Source organism: Oxyura jamaicensis, chromosome 4 (genome assembly GCF_011077185.1).
Source record: "Oxyura jamaicensis isolate SHBP4307 breed ruddy duck chromosome 4, BPBGC_Ojam_1.0, whole genome shotgun sequence".
Classification (NCBI taxonomy): domain Eukaryota; kingdom Metazoa; phylum Chordata; class Aves; order Anseriformes; family Anatidae; genus Oxyura; species Oxyura jamaicensis.
Window position 1 is genome coordinate 72,095,402 of NC_048896.1, and position 16,992 is coordinate 72,112,393.

Genomic DNA, 16,992 nt, shown 5'->3' on the forward strand with positions numbered 1-16,992 from the left:
TTGTTACCTAAGTAGCCCAGTGTATCTGTCATCAGACAAATGTGTGTTCATCTTGAACTCATTTCAAAGGTAACTAATAAATGAGTGACACCAATTTTGATATACGTATATTTTTAATTTGAGTTCACTTCTCTAACTACACAATGTCTGAAGTTTTTTTAAGGCATTTAACAACAGTATTTAAAAAAACAGAACTCCTTACTTTCCTTTTGTCTAGCGCGGAATCCTCCTTTAAGATGGTTTTGAAATAAAATGGGGATTTCTTTTCAGTTCTGTACATTACAAGCACACAGGTCTAGATACATCCTTACCGTTTCTCCAGAAACAGAGGTTATCCTTTCCTTGGAACAGGTAAGGAGCACGGGTACACAAGGATACACAGCGGGTGAGTGATGACTGGGTACAACAGCTGGTGCGGATTAAAAACACTAAGTGTTCCCTGACTTGGTGGGGCACTGATATTTACGAGATGAACACGAGGCAGCTGTCTACACTGATGGTATAATACATCCTTTCTTCTAAAGCTCATCCAGCTACCTTGACGGGTGCTAAGGGAAAAAATAGAGATGTTAAAACATTTTCTCTGGATAGGTCTAAATCCTTACAATTCTGTATCATATTGCTGACACTAGGCATTTTTACATAGAGATCGAGTATATTAAATGGTTGCCCAGAAGAAAACTTCTCTTCTGGGCCACAGCAAACCTTTGCCCTTCTGGACTGCTGTGCTGTGTTTGTTTCATTTCTGCACCAGTACAATACAACAATCCCCAAGCTACCTCTCACAGTCATTCTGTCAGTTTGCCATTTTCATACTGATATTAACCATATTTAACAATAAATCACTTATTAAAAGCGTGCGTCCCTTTTATGCCGTGCTCAGACGATAAAACAAGTATAGGTATTTACCAGTTACTCTGCATTTGCTTGCAACAGGGAGCAGGTCAGAATCCCACAGCTAATTTCTAAAGAAAGACAAACTACTCTGTTTAGTCATTACTCAGATGATTAGTGGTACTATGTATAAAAATAACCTACTTTGACAGTAACGCCTCTTTTCAACTCAGATGAGTGGTGGCAATGTCTGACAGTACATTATTATGATAATTCATTATTTTTAGTATCAGAATATTTATCTAGTTTCCATTAATGATAGTTTTTAAGCACATGGGAGTAAAAACTGAAGGAATAAATATTAGAAAGCAAGCCATGTATTTGGCCAGGTGCTGTACAAAACGTCACATCCAGTTTTAGAAATAAAGCTGAGCTAACTGGCACACTGTGCAAGGCTTAGTTTCCATGTGTCACAGTCTAAAAGGTAACTTACAAAAACAGTTTCTAGCACTTGTAAACACAAACAATCATTTACTAAATGTAGGTTCACTTAAATATGTAATTATATATTTAATATTCATACAGATGTATGCAGGTCATGGGGAAAAAGAAAACTAGGATTTAACTTGTCATTTTAAAGTGTAGAGCAAAAAGCTGTAGTATTCTTTACCTCACTCCCCCAGACTTATACAGCTGAGCTGCATTCACTTTAAAATGTGATTACTGATTTTACATGATTAACATGGCTGTTTCCATGCAGACATCCCATAATATGTTTCCCATAGTAAGATTATCCTGAATAAAGATAAACTGTAATGTAAGTGTGTGAATGAATATATTCAGGAATCCTTACCTTTTCTGTAAATCTGGGGGAAGGTTTAAGGACTCTTGCAGCCACGGCCGATTCCTTCGCACGGTTGGTTTGACCGCTTTTAGGCAGAGGCGGTGGAAGCGCCCTCTCACTCCAGCTCTTTGCTCCAGTCCAGCCAAAATAGGAACTGGAAGCTGGCATCCCAGGCTGGGGACGTACATACGGTGATATCACTGGAGGCAAAACAATTTCCACAGGCTTCAACACAAGCTTCTTGCGTTCTACACGCGCCTTTCTGGCAAGCATCTGTCTTCCATGCCCCTTGCCAACAGATGGCAAATGAGCTGTGTGTTGCACCACTCGAGGAAGACCTGTGCCTGCAGCTGGGCTGATAGGTTTCTTCGGTTGAACGTATCTGACTGGTTGGTTGACATTCTTTTTTCTCAGTTTAGTTACTGCTTTAGATACTGAAACTGCAGCATTAATATTAGATATATCTTTATGGTGAGGGAACTCGGCCCTCTTTGGCTCTGTACCACTACCAGTAACACCATTTCCATGTTGTGCTGTTTTCCATTGCTTGTTCTCATCGTCCTTTGTTTTTTCTGCAGTGCTGCTCAGTAGCCCTTTAGCTGCAGCACGAGCCAAAATGTCCTGAACGGACACATTTTCAGAAGAGTCTTTCTGAAAATTTCAAAGGGAACAGTAATACACGTAAGCCACAGCTGTAAACGCAACACATGAATCTGATTCCTCAGAACAGCCTATTTCCTCTAAAAATGTTACTCACACAGACCTAGATTAAGAGACTGCTCTGACCACAAACTGCTCTGACATAAAAAGCACGTTGGAAAGTTGTGCTTAACATAAAACCCTGGGAATTGCACATTTCAATTAATTACCTCTAGAAAATCTGCAGCATTGCTCCCCTGATATTTGGTCTTTTTTGAGACCTCCAAAGATGAGCAAGGGTTTCTGTGTGTGTGTGTGTTTTTAAACTGTTCTATTTTATATATTCTTTTGTGGAAAACGACAGTATTTTTTTGTGTGTGTAGCGCTTTTAAATTGTAATTTTCTTAGCTTACCTCTCTTGCTATAATAGCTAGAAAACAGGCACTGGAAATTTCTGATAGTTCTGTTCTGAAAAAAAAGTCAGTGCAGGACTCTGGATTGGAGCACGTAGGAAAAACAGGAGGAATAAGCCTGCAGAAAATAAAGAAATGACCAAGATATAATATTTAAGGATATAAAATGAAAAATATTTAAAGCAATTTCCAAATTATATCTTGCAATGACAGTTTTTAAAAGCCTATTTTCACTTTAAAAAAAGGCAGTTCAAGACAGACATGAGAACTCAATTATATTAACCACCAAATATATATATATATATATATATATATATATAAAATTAACTAAATTAACAACTACATTCCATCTTAGATCTGTAATAGCTGGATTGTTGTCCAGGAAGTTAGGAATGCTCTCCAAACACTCAGCAGTACACAGAAATTGAAAAGATGCTGGCTTTGATTCATTAAGCATATGCTCTTAATAAATAATAATACATGTAATAATAAATAAAACATGTAAGCTAGATATCAGGTTAGAAAGATTTACTTATTTTTAAACCTCAACAACCAGTGCTCCAGCTTTTCAGATTTACAGTTTTGTAATGCATCAATGAGGGAGGAAGGAAGAAGTAGCCTTTTCCCATGCTCTTCCTATATTCCAGTGATGTCCAGCTGTTATAAACAGGACTCAACGACTTAGCTTGTGAGGGCAAGAGCTAATGTTGTAGGACAGAAATATGTGATGAAGTGTCCTTGTGCAATTTTTACCTTTCTCCACATTGCTGTGGACTGGTAAGATACAGCCCCTTCTTAGTGATCCTCTTGAGGCAGAGCTTTTTTCCAAGATAATTTATGGGGAAGTATATTCAATATTTGTAAACAATATCCTGATTTGGTTGGCCTGTCCATTTCTAATGGGAACGCTGAAACTATTCACAGGTTTTCATTGTAACCTAGATTTTTTTTTTGTACGTCACTTGGAACTTGGTAAAACAGAAAGCTCACGGCCCACCCCTTGCATTCCTAAATAAAACTCTATGCCCCATTACCCACAGGAGATTCTTGCTTTTAGATCTAGCCATCCAATGCAAAACTAATGCTAATCCTTAGTCTGATTGATGTACACGGGTCACTGTAGACCTACGTGTTCCAAGGTCCTCACACTTCCCCTGCAGTAACAGGTGCATAGACTTCAAGACATGAGAGACTAACAGAATTTCAAATCCTAAAGAAAAAGATAATTTACAGGAGGAGTCCACAAACACTTTTGGACTAGCACAGCACCACTGACAAGACATGCCCTGATTTCATACCATTTAGAGTAAAGTTTCCAGCAGGTTGCTCTTTTCAATCAGTGACTTGCAAGAAAGATGCATTTTATTAAACTGTATCTTAGTACGTGTAACATCTTTCTTTTCAAAGTCTTTGGATTCTCCATAATTAACTTTTAACATTTTAATCATACAAAATGTAAATACACTGAATGCTATCTTGATGGCCAAGACATTAGCTTAATCTAGGATAGTAAAAAAAAATAAAATAAATATGGAAAAATAGTTTTATTCTCCCGTGCAACAAAAGCTCTTAACCCTCATCCTCTAATCAACCGTTTTGTCTATGTGCAAGCAAGTAACAACTGTTTGCATTTATGCAGCTGACTGAAAGGAAAATCAAAACTCCCATCAGACTTCTAACAGCTTCTTCAGCTGACAAGGCTGACAGCTGCCATGTTTTAACTACATATACAGTATACACAAACACACATACTTTCGTCATCTATATATACTTGCATCTATTATGATTACACAGGATGCTCTGTAACTGTAACATTTCCCCCCCCTCAAAAGTCAACCCTTCTAACTATAGGCACGAACTGTTGAGCAGCAGAGGATCTCGTTCTGTATTACATTCTCATTTTAAGACTTACCTTCTTTCTCCTTTTCCTTTTTCCTAGAACTGATCGTTCTGGGTAAGAAGCTGAGAGCACACTAGCAAGTTCCTTGACTTCTAGTCTCGTTTTATCTTAAACTAGCTTCTTTCTCCTTTAAGCTACTTACAGGGTGAAAGCAATAGATGAAGAAGTTGAGTACTACTTAGTACTCGCATAGCATCAAAAGGAACAGCACCAGAGGCAGCAGAAAACTATTTTAAATGTTAATCTAATAGAAGAGACAGAACAGTCTAGGATAAGAATTATGCTACAACTTAAACTTACAATTTAAGTTTTCCATAGATAAAACTATTCATTTCATACCTAAATGGTTTTAGTTTATTTCCTTCCACACCAGATGCCAGTGCTTTTTTCACTACTAGTTCGTTCTCTTCTGGGTAAATTGAAGAAGTGCAGTAAACAATAGTTTGTACTTTAACTACAAAAATAAAAATATATATATATATAAAATAAGTGCTATAATTCTTCATACACACAGTGGTTTAGTAAGAACCAAAAGCAACATGAAAATTATGCTTGCATGTCACTTTTACCAATAAAGTATGTTAAAAAACTTATGTGCAGGAGGATAATCAATATCTTTTCAAATATTTGCAGTTTTCAGCACAAATTCAGGGCTGCATCCAGTCTTTTCACACAGCTGCTAATGGGGGGGGGGAGGGGGGAGAAAGTAGCAGCATGAAGATGGAGTCAGACTACATTGACAACTTTTCCAAAAAATGACTCAACCCATTCTCTACACAAACCTTAAGATAATTGTATTAACAGCTGATGAATATTACAGCACAGAAATACCCTTAGAGTTGTGAGGATCGTTATTTAGAGGTTTTGGTTACACACTTACTGCTAATTAATAGTCAGCATAACTTTAACAATATTAAAACTGGTTGTAGTACAATGAAGCTGATACTACAGGGTGTCCTCAGAAGCCTGAGAGCCAGCACACTTACATTTCATTGCATGCATCAACTCGGTAAGCTGCCGCTCAGCGAGACTACAGAGTTTATCCTTAGCCACAGATCCTTGTAAAAGGTCTCTTAGCAATCCTGCATCTAAATGCAAAGAGTTGTAAATTTATTAATACTACTGCTATTAGTGTCTTAAAATTCAGTTCTTAGCAGAAAAAGCTTTGGTAACAAACTTTATCATTACAGGTGCAGTGGGAAGGTCGGCTTTATGAATTACAATACCAAGGAGTGCCTAAACAATTCTTTCCCTCTCAAGTTTACTTCTAATTACTACTGCCTCTTCTTTGTTTCTGTTTAATGAGAATTGGACAATGAATAGACTTAGATAAACAGTCAATAAAGGAATGTGATTAATGGAAAGCTATATACTCATTGGTATATTGAATGAAATTTTCCTGCCTATAGTCTTTTTACTTTAGGAAGTGCTGTATATACTCTGCCACCCAGAACAACCCTCAAACTTCACACTATTGACTTGAAATTGCTTTTACAAAATCCTTCAGTGCCACACATTTTTTTTCATACTGAGACTCCTCAGCTAGGCCAAATACACTCCTACTCATTTTATATGGAAAAATCATAATTGATTATGCATTATTCTCTTTTGTATAAGGAGACTACTGTGGAAATCCATTACACACACAGAATTATGCAAGGCATTTAATATATGGTTTTTTGAATTTAGAAATCTAAAAGGAAGTTTGGGGGTAAGGAGTGTTGTTTTTTTGTTGTTGTTGTTTTGTTTTTTTAATCATACAATTTATTGAAGCAGCTGTTATGTCCCAGTCACAATACTTGAACACTATCTCTACCAGCAAGTATGTGGTGCTATCTATGGTATCAAAAGTTACCTCCATGTTCACTTAAAATAAAATCTATTGGATTACTAAAACCCAGTCCAGAGCATTGTGGTATCAACAAAATCACTTTTGCATTTTGAAGTCTGGGATCTGTTGGTCCAATCTCAGTAAAGTCTTCATATAACAACTGAATATCTGAAAGAAAAAAAAAAAAAAAAGAGGGGGGGGAGGAATTCAGTGGTTCCATAGGAAAGCAAGCCTGCCTAATTTTAACGTGATAAGGTTGAAGAAACAATGGTGTTCCTCAAAATTCCATAGAGCTACAGCCTGCTAGACCAGATCCTCCAAAGTATATCCCACTGATTTCAAACAGATTGGATTAGGCCTTAGCAACTTCCACTGAAGAGACTGATAATGGGGTGCCAGTCCTGTTACACTCTGTTCTGATCACGTCCTCTGTGTAAGCTGGACAAATGCATGGGTTTTGGATTAACATTCTCACAAACAGGTATAAATCAACCTGAAAGCAACAGCCAAGGCACCAAATACACGGATGCCAAAGTTCCCAGACACCACCACATATATAAAATTATATATTAACTACTTATGTGGAGAACTTTGCCATGACCTGTCAGGAGTCTGAATCTATGACATGATTGATCTGCAAACTTGATGAGCTTGATTGTAGCTGAAGAGTTCTCAGTTCACCTTGTGACAAAAAATAAATTGTTACTACCCTCCCCAATCCTCAAACAAGTGATCCTAAATTCTGATAGAACTGTCATATTTATAGATATCACGAACACGTAACATATATAGACCTCATATATAGATATCACACCTATATAACAATACCTTAAGCAAACCAGCTGTTTAAACACATACTTTCACATCCCATATGATTGAACAAGTTCCTCAGTTCATCTGCTTTTGCTGAAGATTTTACACCACAGACAAAAACTCTGGACAAGCTGTGATTTCTCAGCGCTGACATATGAGCGATGGTCAGATGGGAACCTACGTGAGCCACTATAACGTCGCCATCCGTATTCAGCAGCGCCTGTACAGAGTGTACAGCAAGACTGCGGGACTTATCCTATAAAACAATGACACAAAATTAAATATGACCAATTAATTTGGTTTCTAAGAGTGCCACCCTTCTTTTCCAAATTAGAAAATTCTTTCACTATTTTCATGACAAACAGGAAAGAGGGAAGGAGAAAAACTAGTCAGATATAGCTAACACAGAATTTTTAAAAAATATAAACTCAAACATTGGAAGTCAAATTCACTAAATTTAAATAGTTTAATGCTTAATAAAACATAGCATCTATGGGTGAAAAGAAACGTATGCGTGTTATCCTCTTAAGAGGGAACTCTTAATGACAGTTCCAGAAAAGACAAACATGGTCTGTAATATGCAAAATTCATCCTCAGGAGCAGCTTATCAAAGAAAAGCAAAGCTATTCATGCAGCTCCAAAAGGAGAGCTACACAGGAGAAATGAAGCCCTTACAGATCAAAGAGTAAGATTTTGCTTAAATTTGGACAACATGGAGACAGATTTGCATGCAGAAAGTATAGACAATAAGTGTAAATAATATCATACTACAGATACTGAGCAGGAAAAAGTGATATATATCAAACATCTCTATCAAATTCCTTGAAATGGCAGCATGAAGACATGAAGCACAGGTGCAAACTTTTGGACCAAATCTTGCAAACACTTATGTTAGGGGTGGGGGAGCAGCACTTTAAGTTCACATTAGTATCTCTGTATATACACCAATCAAGAGCCACCTCGTCCCACTACACAGAAATGATGCTTTTCCGGGTTCTGTTTCCTCACTTTGAAAATTTTTAAATAGTAACATTCAGAATATGCTTCCATGACCTACGGAGCTGTCGTGTGCAGTTCTTTTCTGTGAATCTACTATTCAAAATATATATACTGAAATGAGATGTTCAGAATTACTTTGTAACTTGGGTAATAAACGTTGAGGCTAAGATTCCCAGAAAATGCTGAACATCAAGTGAAAGTGGCCTTTGAAATGTTTCTGCTATGCATTCAAGTGTCATTAGACACTTTAAATAACTTCTGGTTGCATTTTTTTTGCAGGGTTACTCACACTTCTACAACAGGAACCCCTGACTAATCTTGCCTAGAGAGGTCAATGATTGCAGATCAGGAAAGAGACCAGTGGGGTTTATAAGAACTTAAGAACCACGCTGCACACAAAACAAAGAAGCATCATCACTCTGCACTGGTACAGCCTCACCTGGAGCACTGTGAGAAGTTTGGGGTGCCACAACATAAGAAGGACACAAAACTAAGATAGTGTTCAAATGAGGGCAACAGAGGTGGTGAAGGGTCTAGAGGGCAAGATGTTATGGGGGCAGCTGAGGTTGTCCAACCCGGAGCAGGCTGAGGGGAGGCCTCATGGTGGCCTGCAGCTCCCTCACGAGGGGAGCGGAGGGGCAGGCGCTGAGCTCTGCTCTCTGGGGACAGCGACAGGACCTGAGGGAACAGCATGGAGCTGGGACAGGGGAGGGTCAGGCTGGGGTTAGGGAAAGGTTCTGCACCCAGAGGGTGGGCACTGGGACAGGCTCCCCAGGGCAGTGGTCACAGCACGAAGCCTAATGGAGTTCAAGAAGTGTTTGGTCAATGCTCTCAGACACATGGTCTGATTTTTAGGTAGCCCTGAGTGAAGTCAGGAGCTGGACAGCCCTGCAGAGAAGGATTTGAGGGTGTTGACAGATGAAAAGTTCAACATTAGCTGGCAACATGTGCTTGCAGCCCAGAAAGCCAACCATATTCTGGTCTGCATCAAAAGTAGCATGGCCAGCAGTCAAGGGAGGTGATTCTCCCCCTCTGTTCTCATCAGACACCACCTGGAGTTCTGCATTTGCTCTGGAGACCCCAATATAAGGACATGGACCTGTTGGAACAAGTCCAGGGGAGAGGGCCATGAAGGTGACTGGAGGGCTGGAGCACCTCTCTCATGAAGATAGGCCAAGAGAGCTGGAGTTGTTCAGCCTGGAGAAAAGAAGGTTCCAGGGAGACGTTATGGAGGCCTTCCAGTACCTAAAGGGGGCCTACAAGAAAGCTTGAGAGACTCTTGGTAAGGGAGTGTAGTGATAGGGCAAGGGATAAGGGTAGGTTTAGAGTAGATATTAGGAAGAAATTCTTTGCTATGAGGATGGTGAGGCACTGGCACACTGCCCAGAGAAGCAGTGGATGCCCCATCCCTGGCAGCGTTCAGGGCCAAGATGGATTGGCCCTGGGCAACCTGGTGTGGTGGGAGATGTTCCTGTCCATGGCAGGGGGTTGGAACCGGATGGTTTTTAAGGCCCCTTCCAACCCAAACCCTTCTAGGATTCCTATGATTCTATGATCCTTGTGGTCCCTTCCAACTTCAGATATTCTGTTCTGTTTATCATTATTCCATCACAAATATTCATAATCCCCTTCAACTACATATTATGAATATTAGCATACCATTATTTACTAAGTGGGGGTAATGTACGCTGAGTTACACAGAAACTTTCTTCACGTTTTCAGAAGTGAGGCAGCCCCTTCAACCACTTTTGATGTTTATTTTCACAGTTTTTTTTTCCACAGTTTTAAAGTTAAATTTAATTTTAAAACACTTTACTAACTTAATTATAACTATGAATTACAAGCACTAGCATTTGCATGTTAAATTTAATAAGTGAACTGGTTTCTGAACTTCTGATTATTAAAAAAATTTAAAACCTTTTGAGAATACGTTTCTGCCTGACGGATTGGGCAGGACAGACACAATACATTCATTCTAATGTAACATTATTTTAGTTTGCAGATTAATATCACTCACTCAAGGGTGACATCAACTCACCTGTAGTAAGAGTTTGCAATCTGCAAAAAGATCTGAATTAAGCAGTTCTTCTTTAAGAGAGGAAGGGAAGAACAATACATCATGGCAATGCTGGTCCATACAGTAAGCGTAACCCTTGAAGTCTGACACAGATTCAACTTTTGTGAATCCTTTATTCTTCAAATCTCTGATGACATCTTGAAGGCTGTCAACATAAAGCCCTGATCATTATACGACACTTATTTAAGCACTGTAATTCACATTGATACTGATGATCTGCATTGTTGCCTTTTATTTCTTTAGTGTATATGTAAGTATATATACACACTATACACACACACCTGCAGGCATGTAAAACACTATGCGTATCTAAAACCTGTATTTTTACAGACTAAACACACAAACACATACACACATGTAAAAACAAAATTGTAATACTGCCTAATGCAGGAGGGGAATTCACACTATTTAAGACATCTAAGTTCCATTTCAAAACATTAGGTCTGAGTAAGTCAGATAACATAAATGAAGAGAGAGGCATGTGTCTCCAGAGAATGATTCAAAGCATCAATGTACAAATGTCCATGTGCTCTGGAGACCCTGTAGCAAATTTACTGCTGAAAGAGCTTGGTTCCTTCAATTGCTTTCAAAGTAGTTCAGCTCACCAATGTATTTAACAGCTAATATCTGAAGTACTCCATGTGTAAACATAATAAAGTCATAAATGCTGAGGTTTTTTTCATATACAATGAAGGTTTAAATATATATACACCAAAACATGTTTGTTGAAATGCAGTTTTAGATGGTGCTGTAAACTTACATAGTACTTTAAATGCGGAGTCAACACTGCAGCTTTCAGCTTAATCTTAGATAAAGTTTACAAAATTACAACTGGTATAAAACACCTATTTATCTTAAAAAGCCTGTAACATAAGCACAAAATATTGATCCAAGACAAAAGTATTTTAAAAAAATATCTTAAAAACATGACAGAGTGCATTATCTGTATAACAGAATGCATAACAAGTTATTTTAACCAGTATGGTTAACCTATGGTTTAACCACTATGGGACTGGGAGCATCAGCGTACATATGGAGTGATACACTGATTAATGACTTTAAAAAGTGTACTTTAATTTCACATTTATGCTACCCTTGCAGAATAAACACCAGTTTTAAGTATTGCATCTGTCTCTGCACCCTTGGCCAATGTTATCGCTTAGAGCAATAAACCCACTTTTTAGAACTTTTTCATCCATATAGTTCTTTTAAACTTTCTAAAGCAACAGAATATAACAACCTCTATCTTTCATTTACAGTTTATGAATACCATTATTGCAATATATAAAAACTTCCAAAAACCATAAGGCAATGTTACTGAACTAAGCAGAATTCGCTATAAGAAACTTAAGTTACTGGTAATAATATAGCCGGGAAAATCTAAAACAAGTGTATACGACCTATATGATAGCATATGTAAAAACTTAAATATGATGTGATACTTTTAAGATGGTACCTGGTCTTAAATGTATTTATCCAGACACATAAAGGTAAGGCAGCAGCCCTTTGTTCATGCTTCCGTATGGTTTCTGGTAGAATGTATTCAATTGAAAGAGCATCATGTTTGATGCGACATCTTGCTAGTGCAGCTGCCAATTTGATCCTAAAACTACAAAAACATAGTCACAGGTTTAATATGTTTTTACCATTGTTTGCACCAACTACTGACATGCAACAATTCCATTACAATAGTGTCTTGCTCAAAAATCAACAGTGAAACCTTGCTTTGCAAGCTGTTACAGAAAATACGTCGTTAGAGGCATTTTACTATATAGTGGTATAGCTTAAGCTATTTTATTTGAATACACACAGGACTGGAATTATGACAGGTGACTCCACAAGTCAATTTTCTCAGCTTTAAAAGAACAAGGCAAATATGTTTTGTAACTGTAATGTGTGGAATATAATCACATTTTTGTTAGTTATTTAATGACAAACATGCATTTGCAGAATGAGCATCTGAAGAAAGATGACCTCTAAGCACATACAGAAACAACAGAATTATGATGGAAACCAGGAGTCAGTTTAGTTATCATAGAATCATAGAATGGTTTGGGTTGGAAGAGGCCTTAAAGATCACGTAGTTCCAACCCCCGTGCCATGGGCAGGGAAACCTTCCCCTAGACCAGGTTGCTCAAAGCCCCATCCAGCCTGGCCTTAAACACTTCTAGGGATAAGGCAACCACAGCTTCTCTTTTTCTTCTGTTACATGAAATGTCAGGTGAAATATTCCTGGTCTTTTCTTCCTAAAAGCTTTATGCCTAATCTTGATACATGAAATCAAACCAAATAAAAATCACTGGTGAGCTACTTCAAATATTAAGATACATTGCTTACTGCCTTCCAGGAATACCTTGCGTTTAGGGTGTTCACAAACTTTTTGGGTTATTCTATATCTAGCAGCAGTAGTTATGAAAAATCTATGTTTCTGCTAATATGTATCAACAAAAAAGAAATTCCTAGTATGCATACCTATATAGAAAATGTTCTATCTTCCTAACTTCTGCTAAAGGTTCCTCTTCATCAAAAATCTCTCGTGCTTCAAACTTTCGGTCTTGGAAGTCATAGAGCATCACAACAAGCAAGCTGGTTAATTCATCTGGCTGCAACAGAAAAACAACTAGATAACGAACATGGCACAAAGCTTGCCTTACTTCTGCAAAAAGATCCATATCAAACAGCAGTCACGTAAGAAGCATAAGAACTCCGGTGAAACACTTATTTCTGAGAAAGTGAAAATAAGTCTCATGAAGAATTAGTAAGCTACCAAAAATAATAAAAAACAAATGTTATTTAGCTTATCAAAACTAAAAACATCCTTTATACACACAGCTAACATAGGTATCTTAAAAACTTTCACTATTATCAGAATTTAAACCTGTAAGTTATTTTCTTCTCATAAAGTAGTTCCCTCAGTAGCTGAGGTAACAAAAGCTTCTGACAATTTGTCTCTTGCAGGATTCCTTGATCTATAGCAACTGATGAGCTTAAACAACTCTGCAGTTGGGACAGATGTAAAATCTCTTTCTGATGTCTAAACGTTGGAATAAGGCAGCATCTCCTTAAAGAGAGTAGTTACAAGCATTTCAGTTACATCTACTTTTTCATAGATATGACTGAAACAAGCTAGAAAACTCAAGTTCCTAGGGACACACCATGAAACATGTGATTACCTAAATTTCATTTCCTCATTTCCTTACAAGCATAAGCTGAAAATCAAACGTTAGTGTTAGATCATTGGCCTACTCACATCAATCTTCACAACTAACATCAGTTCAAATTCATCTTACAATTTTCAAAAAGCGTCTCAAAGACGAACTAGAAGGAATAGCAGATTATTCTGCCACCTCTAGATTTTCTTTTCTCATTACAGCAGGGAAGTATGATGAGAGAGTAAGCTGGACCTACTGTTGCCAGAACAAGTACAATGACTGTACACCATGCAGTTTGTCCAGGAAATTAAACTTGGGTTCAGCGCTTTCTTTTGTCTGGTAGGGTTTGCTCTGTGCTCTCCACTCACAAGGGGACACAGGTGGGAAGGAAAGCACAGAGGGAAGTTATTTTACTGAATGCACTGCTTAAAGTAACAACAACAGGAAACCGAAACAGAATCCAAAAGTTTTCCCTCCTTTTTCAAAAGCCCTGATTTCTGTACTTGGGCCAACCTTGCTCTTACATCCACTAAAAGTGGGCAAGCCATACATTGCGTTCAACAGGCAGCATCACACTAATGGGAAGAAAAGGACCCTTCCTTGCAGGACTGTTCAGGATGCTCCTGGGAAGTGGCAAACAAGTTGGAACTACCTCATAACAATATACAGAACCCAGGAGTCAAACTTCCTGGTCAAACACTATAATCTCTAGTATTCTTTTCCTGGCTCATGGATAACATCACAGAGCAGGTAATACGCTGCAGTAAGCATTATGGTTCACTCTCCTAGTTTCTTTCTTTGAAGTTTTTAATTCCCAGCATCAGGGTACAACACTCATCTAGTAGCTTCGAAATTAACACTTTAGACAACTAACTAAAAAAAAAAGACAGCGATATTTCACTCTCAGGCTGCCATATAGTCAGAACCCTCTGAAAAGATTCTGATTACATCAACTGAGAAAATACAAAATACATTTCCTTAAAAAAATGTTCACTTACTATTGACTGACATGGGTAAAGACAACTATCCAGCAGTATTTCTTCAAGAAGCTCTTGATCTGAAAAAACAAACAAACAAACAAAAAAACCTTCACAAGTTATACTATAAAATACAAAATTATATGCAGGAGAAATAAAAACTTATAAACTACTAGAGAAAAGCCTGAAAGTTCCTATTATGAAAATTAAAGGCCAGTTTACTCACAAACAGTAACAACTCTAAATAAGCATAATGAAAAAGCATAGATTTTAAATGCTTGATTCCACAAAACACTACTGACACTTAGATATATTTAAATATTTGAGGGATCCTACTAGTCTAGTAGTAGCCTACTACTTAATTTGCAAAAAATTACCTAAAACTCTGCTGTCAGGCAGAAACTGAACACTTAGATTTCATACACTTTTCCCTGCTACATCACTTCTATTGGCAATTCTTTGAAAAGTTTTGTACTCACATTTCAGAGCATTGAAAGCAAGTTCATAGGATACACGCTGGGAATACTCATCTTTAAAAGTTAGCACAGGAGATACTGAGTCATCACCATACAGCACTAACATCTTATCTTTAGGCTTTTTATTACAAATGCCTTGAAAAATCTTAGCAGCGTTTATGTAGACGGAGTCATGACAGCCATTCTTCCCAATCAGAGTCATTGTTCTTTTCTCAACAGATCCTTTTACATCCGAAATTTTCATTTCACTCAAGTGTGAAGTATCATTCGTAACATCCTCATGAAAAGACACCGAGTTACTTTTAGAACCTGGCATTCTTCCAGTTGTTGATTGGGCAAGTGCAAGTCACAGGCTTGCTGCCTCTGCAAAAAAACAAAGTTTGCATTGAATTATGACATTTTCTTTTACTAGAACACACTTTTACCTTCATTTCAGATTTTCAATAGAATTTGTTTCTAGTCTCTAATTCTGCAAATACATATATACTTGTGTAAGTCTATCATAGAATTAGAAAAGCATTTAGGTTGGAGAAGACCTCTAAGATCATCTGGTCCAACTTTTAACCTAGCACTGACAAGTCCACCACTAAACCATGTCACTAAGCTCTACATCTACATGTGCTTTGAAGACCTCCAGGGATGGTGACTCAACTACTTTCCTGGGCTGCCTATTCTAATACTTCACAACCTTTTCAGTGAAGAAATTTTTCCTAATATCCAACCTAAACCTCCCCTGCTGCCACTTGAGGCCATTTCCTCTTGTCTTACCACTTGGTGCTTGGGAAAAGATGCTGTGGTCAGACAAATGTCTTCTTCTGTTGAGAGTCAAGCACCAATGTGCCTAGTGTTAGGTGCGGCACCGATGGATCCATGGAGCAAATGTAAATTTATTTTATGATGTCATATTGAAACCTAGCAAGTAGTTCTACCAGAAGAAAGCTGTGACCTTTGCTAGAGTAGAGTTTCAGATTACCTAAATGAAACCAGAACTCTTATGTTTTGAATAAAAAAAATCTGAAATGTTGTCAAGTTACTTTGTACTATTTGATCTGAGGACAGATATTCCTGATTTCACAGAAATGAGGACAGCACCTAACAGGGACCTGGAGTTCAAACCCCTCCTCCAGCTGAACACAAAATATTTACTTTGAGAATAAGGGGCAGGTGAACCAATTTTTGTGGTGTCAGGACTTTCAAGCCTTGTAGAATTCCTGATTATTGGTTATAAATTCTTTGACAAGCTGCCTTTGCTGACACTGCTAGTAAGATGATTCAATGAATACACTTTCCCCAAAGACAAATGTCATCTTAATAAAGATGAGATGACAGTGCTCTACCCTGTGCAGACACACCACATTGTTGCAGTACTGTTAATCATAGCTTGGATTACTGAACTGTATGCCAAGGTGGGAACACCAAGCTTGATTAATAGGAAGCTCTGCTGGGAGGAAGCAGAGAAAAGACCCATTCCATTTATCTATGGAAGAAATGAATCTCTAACAGATTACTTGGTTGAGGGGAAAGAAAAAACAAACCCTCAAGATCCCAAAGATGCATCTCAGGACAACACTAGCTGTGAAAGCACTGAAAACAGGCAGGAAAGTATCTCCTCGTTTCTGGTTCCAAGTCATAATCCACTAAATCAGTAACAATGATCAAGAAGCTCACTGTTAGCACAACAGTTCAATGAAGACTACCAGTAGCAACACAAGGTAAAAAAAGGTATTGATTTTGTCCATTACCTGGGCAAAGGGATGTAAACATCTCTCTTCTGAAAACATCTGTATTATGGAAGCTGTCAGACTCCTGTAACACAAATTACTGTTAACTAAGTACAAACAATAGCAAGGAAGACAAGGAGACTGCAGGTTTCTAGTAGTAGAGTAGGAATGTGGCAAGCACTGAGCAGTAAGGCGGCTGGGGAACTGAGCTACATAACCTTTCTGCCAGTCAGTGCACCTTTAGAGGCTTGGGGGTGTTCACAATGGAAGAGTAACATGCTTTCTTTTTTCCCCAGTGATTGAGTAGAGGCCTCAG

The 16,992-nt window shown here is 38.0% G+C and overlaps 1 protein-coding gene across 3 annotated transcripts; it reads right to left on the reverse strand.

Annotated features, from left to right (window-relative positions):
- Positions 1-94: 94 nt before the first annotated feature.
- Positions 95-16,769, reverse strand: NSUN7 (NOP2/Sun RNA methyltransferase family member 7). 3 transcript variants are annotated; one of them, XM_035326515.1, is made up of 13 exons: positions 16,698-16,769; positions 14,959-15,318; positions 14,501-14,559; positions 12,823-12,953; positions 11,807-11,959; positions 10,312-10,495; positions 7,320-7,530; positions 6,486-6,629; positions 5,617-5,718; positions 4,970-5,084; positions 2,731-2,848; positions 1,688-2,329; positions 95-548 (listed from the first exon to the last, which is right to left on the reverse strand). In XM_035326515.1, the coding sequence occupies exons 2-13, from the start codon at positions 15,269-15,271 to the stop codon at positions 534-536; spliced, it is 2,187 nt and encodes a 728-aa protein (XP_035182406.1). In that variant the 5' UTR covers positions 15,272-15,318; positions 16,698-16,769; the 3' UTR covers positions 95-533. The 3 variants fall into 3 exon arrangements, 2 of the variants coding, with proteins under 2 accessions (XP_035182406.1, XP_035182405.1); XR_004751041.1 differs by lacking the exon at positions 95-548 and adding an exon at positions 769-1,236 and having other exon boundaries at positions 1,550-2,329; XM_035326514.1 differs by lacking the exon at positions 95-548 and having other exon boundaries at positions 1,344-2,329.
- Between the last annotated feature and the right edge of the window lie 223 nt (positions 16,770-16,992).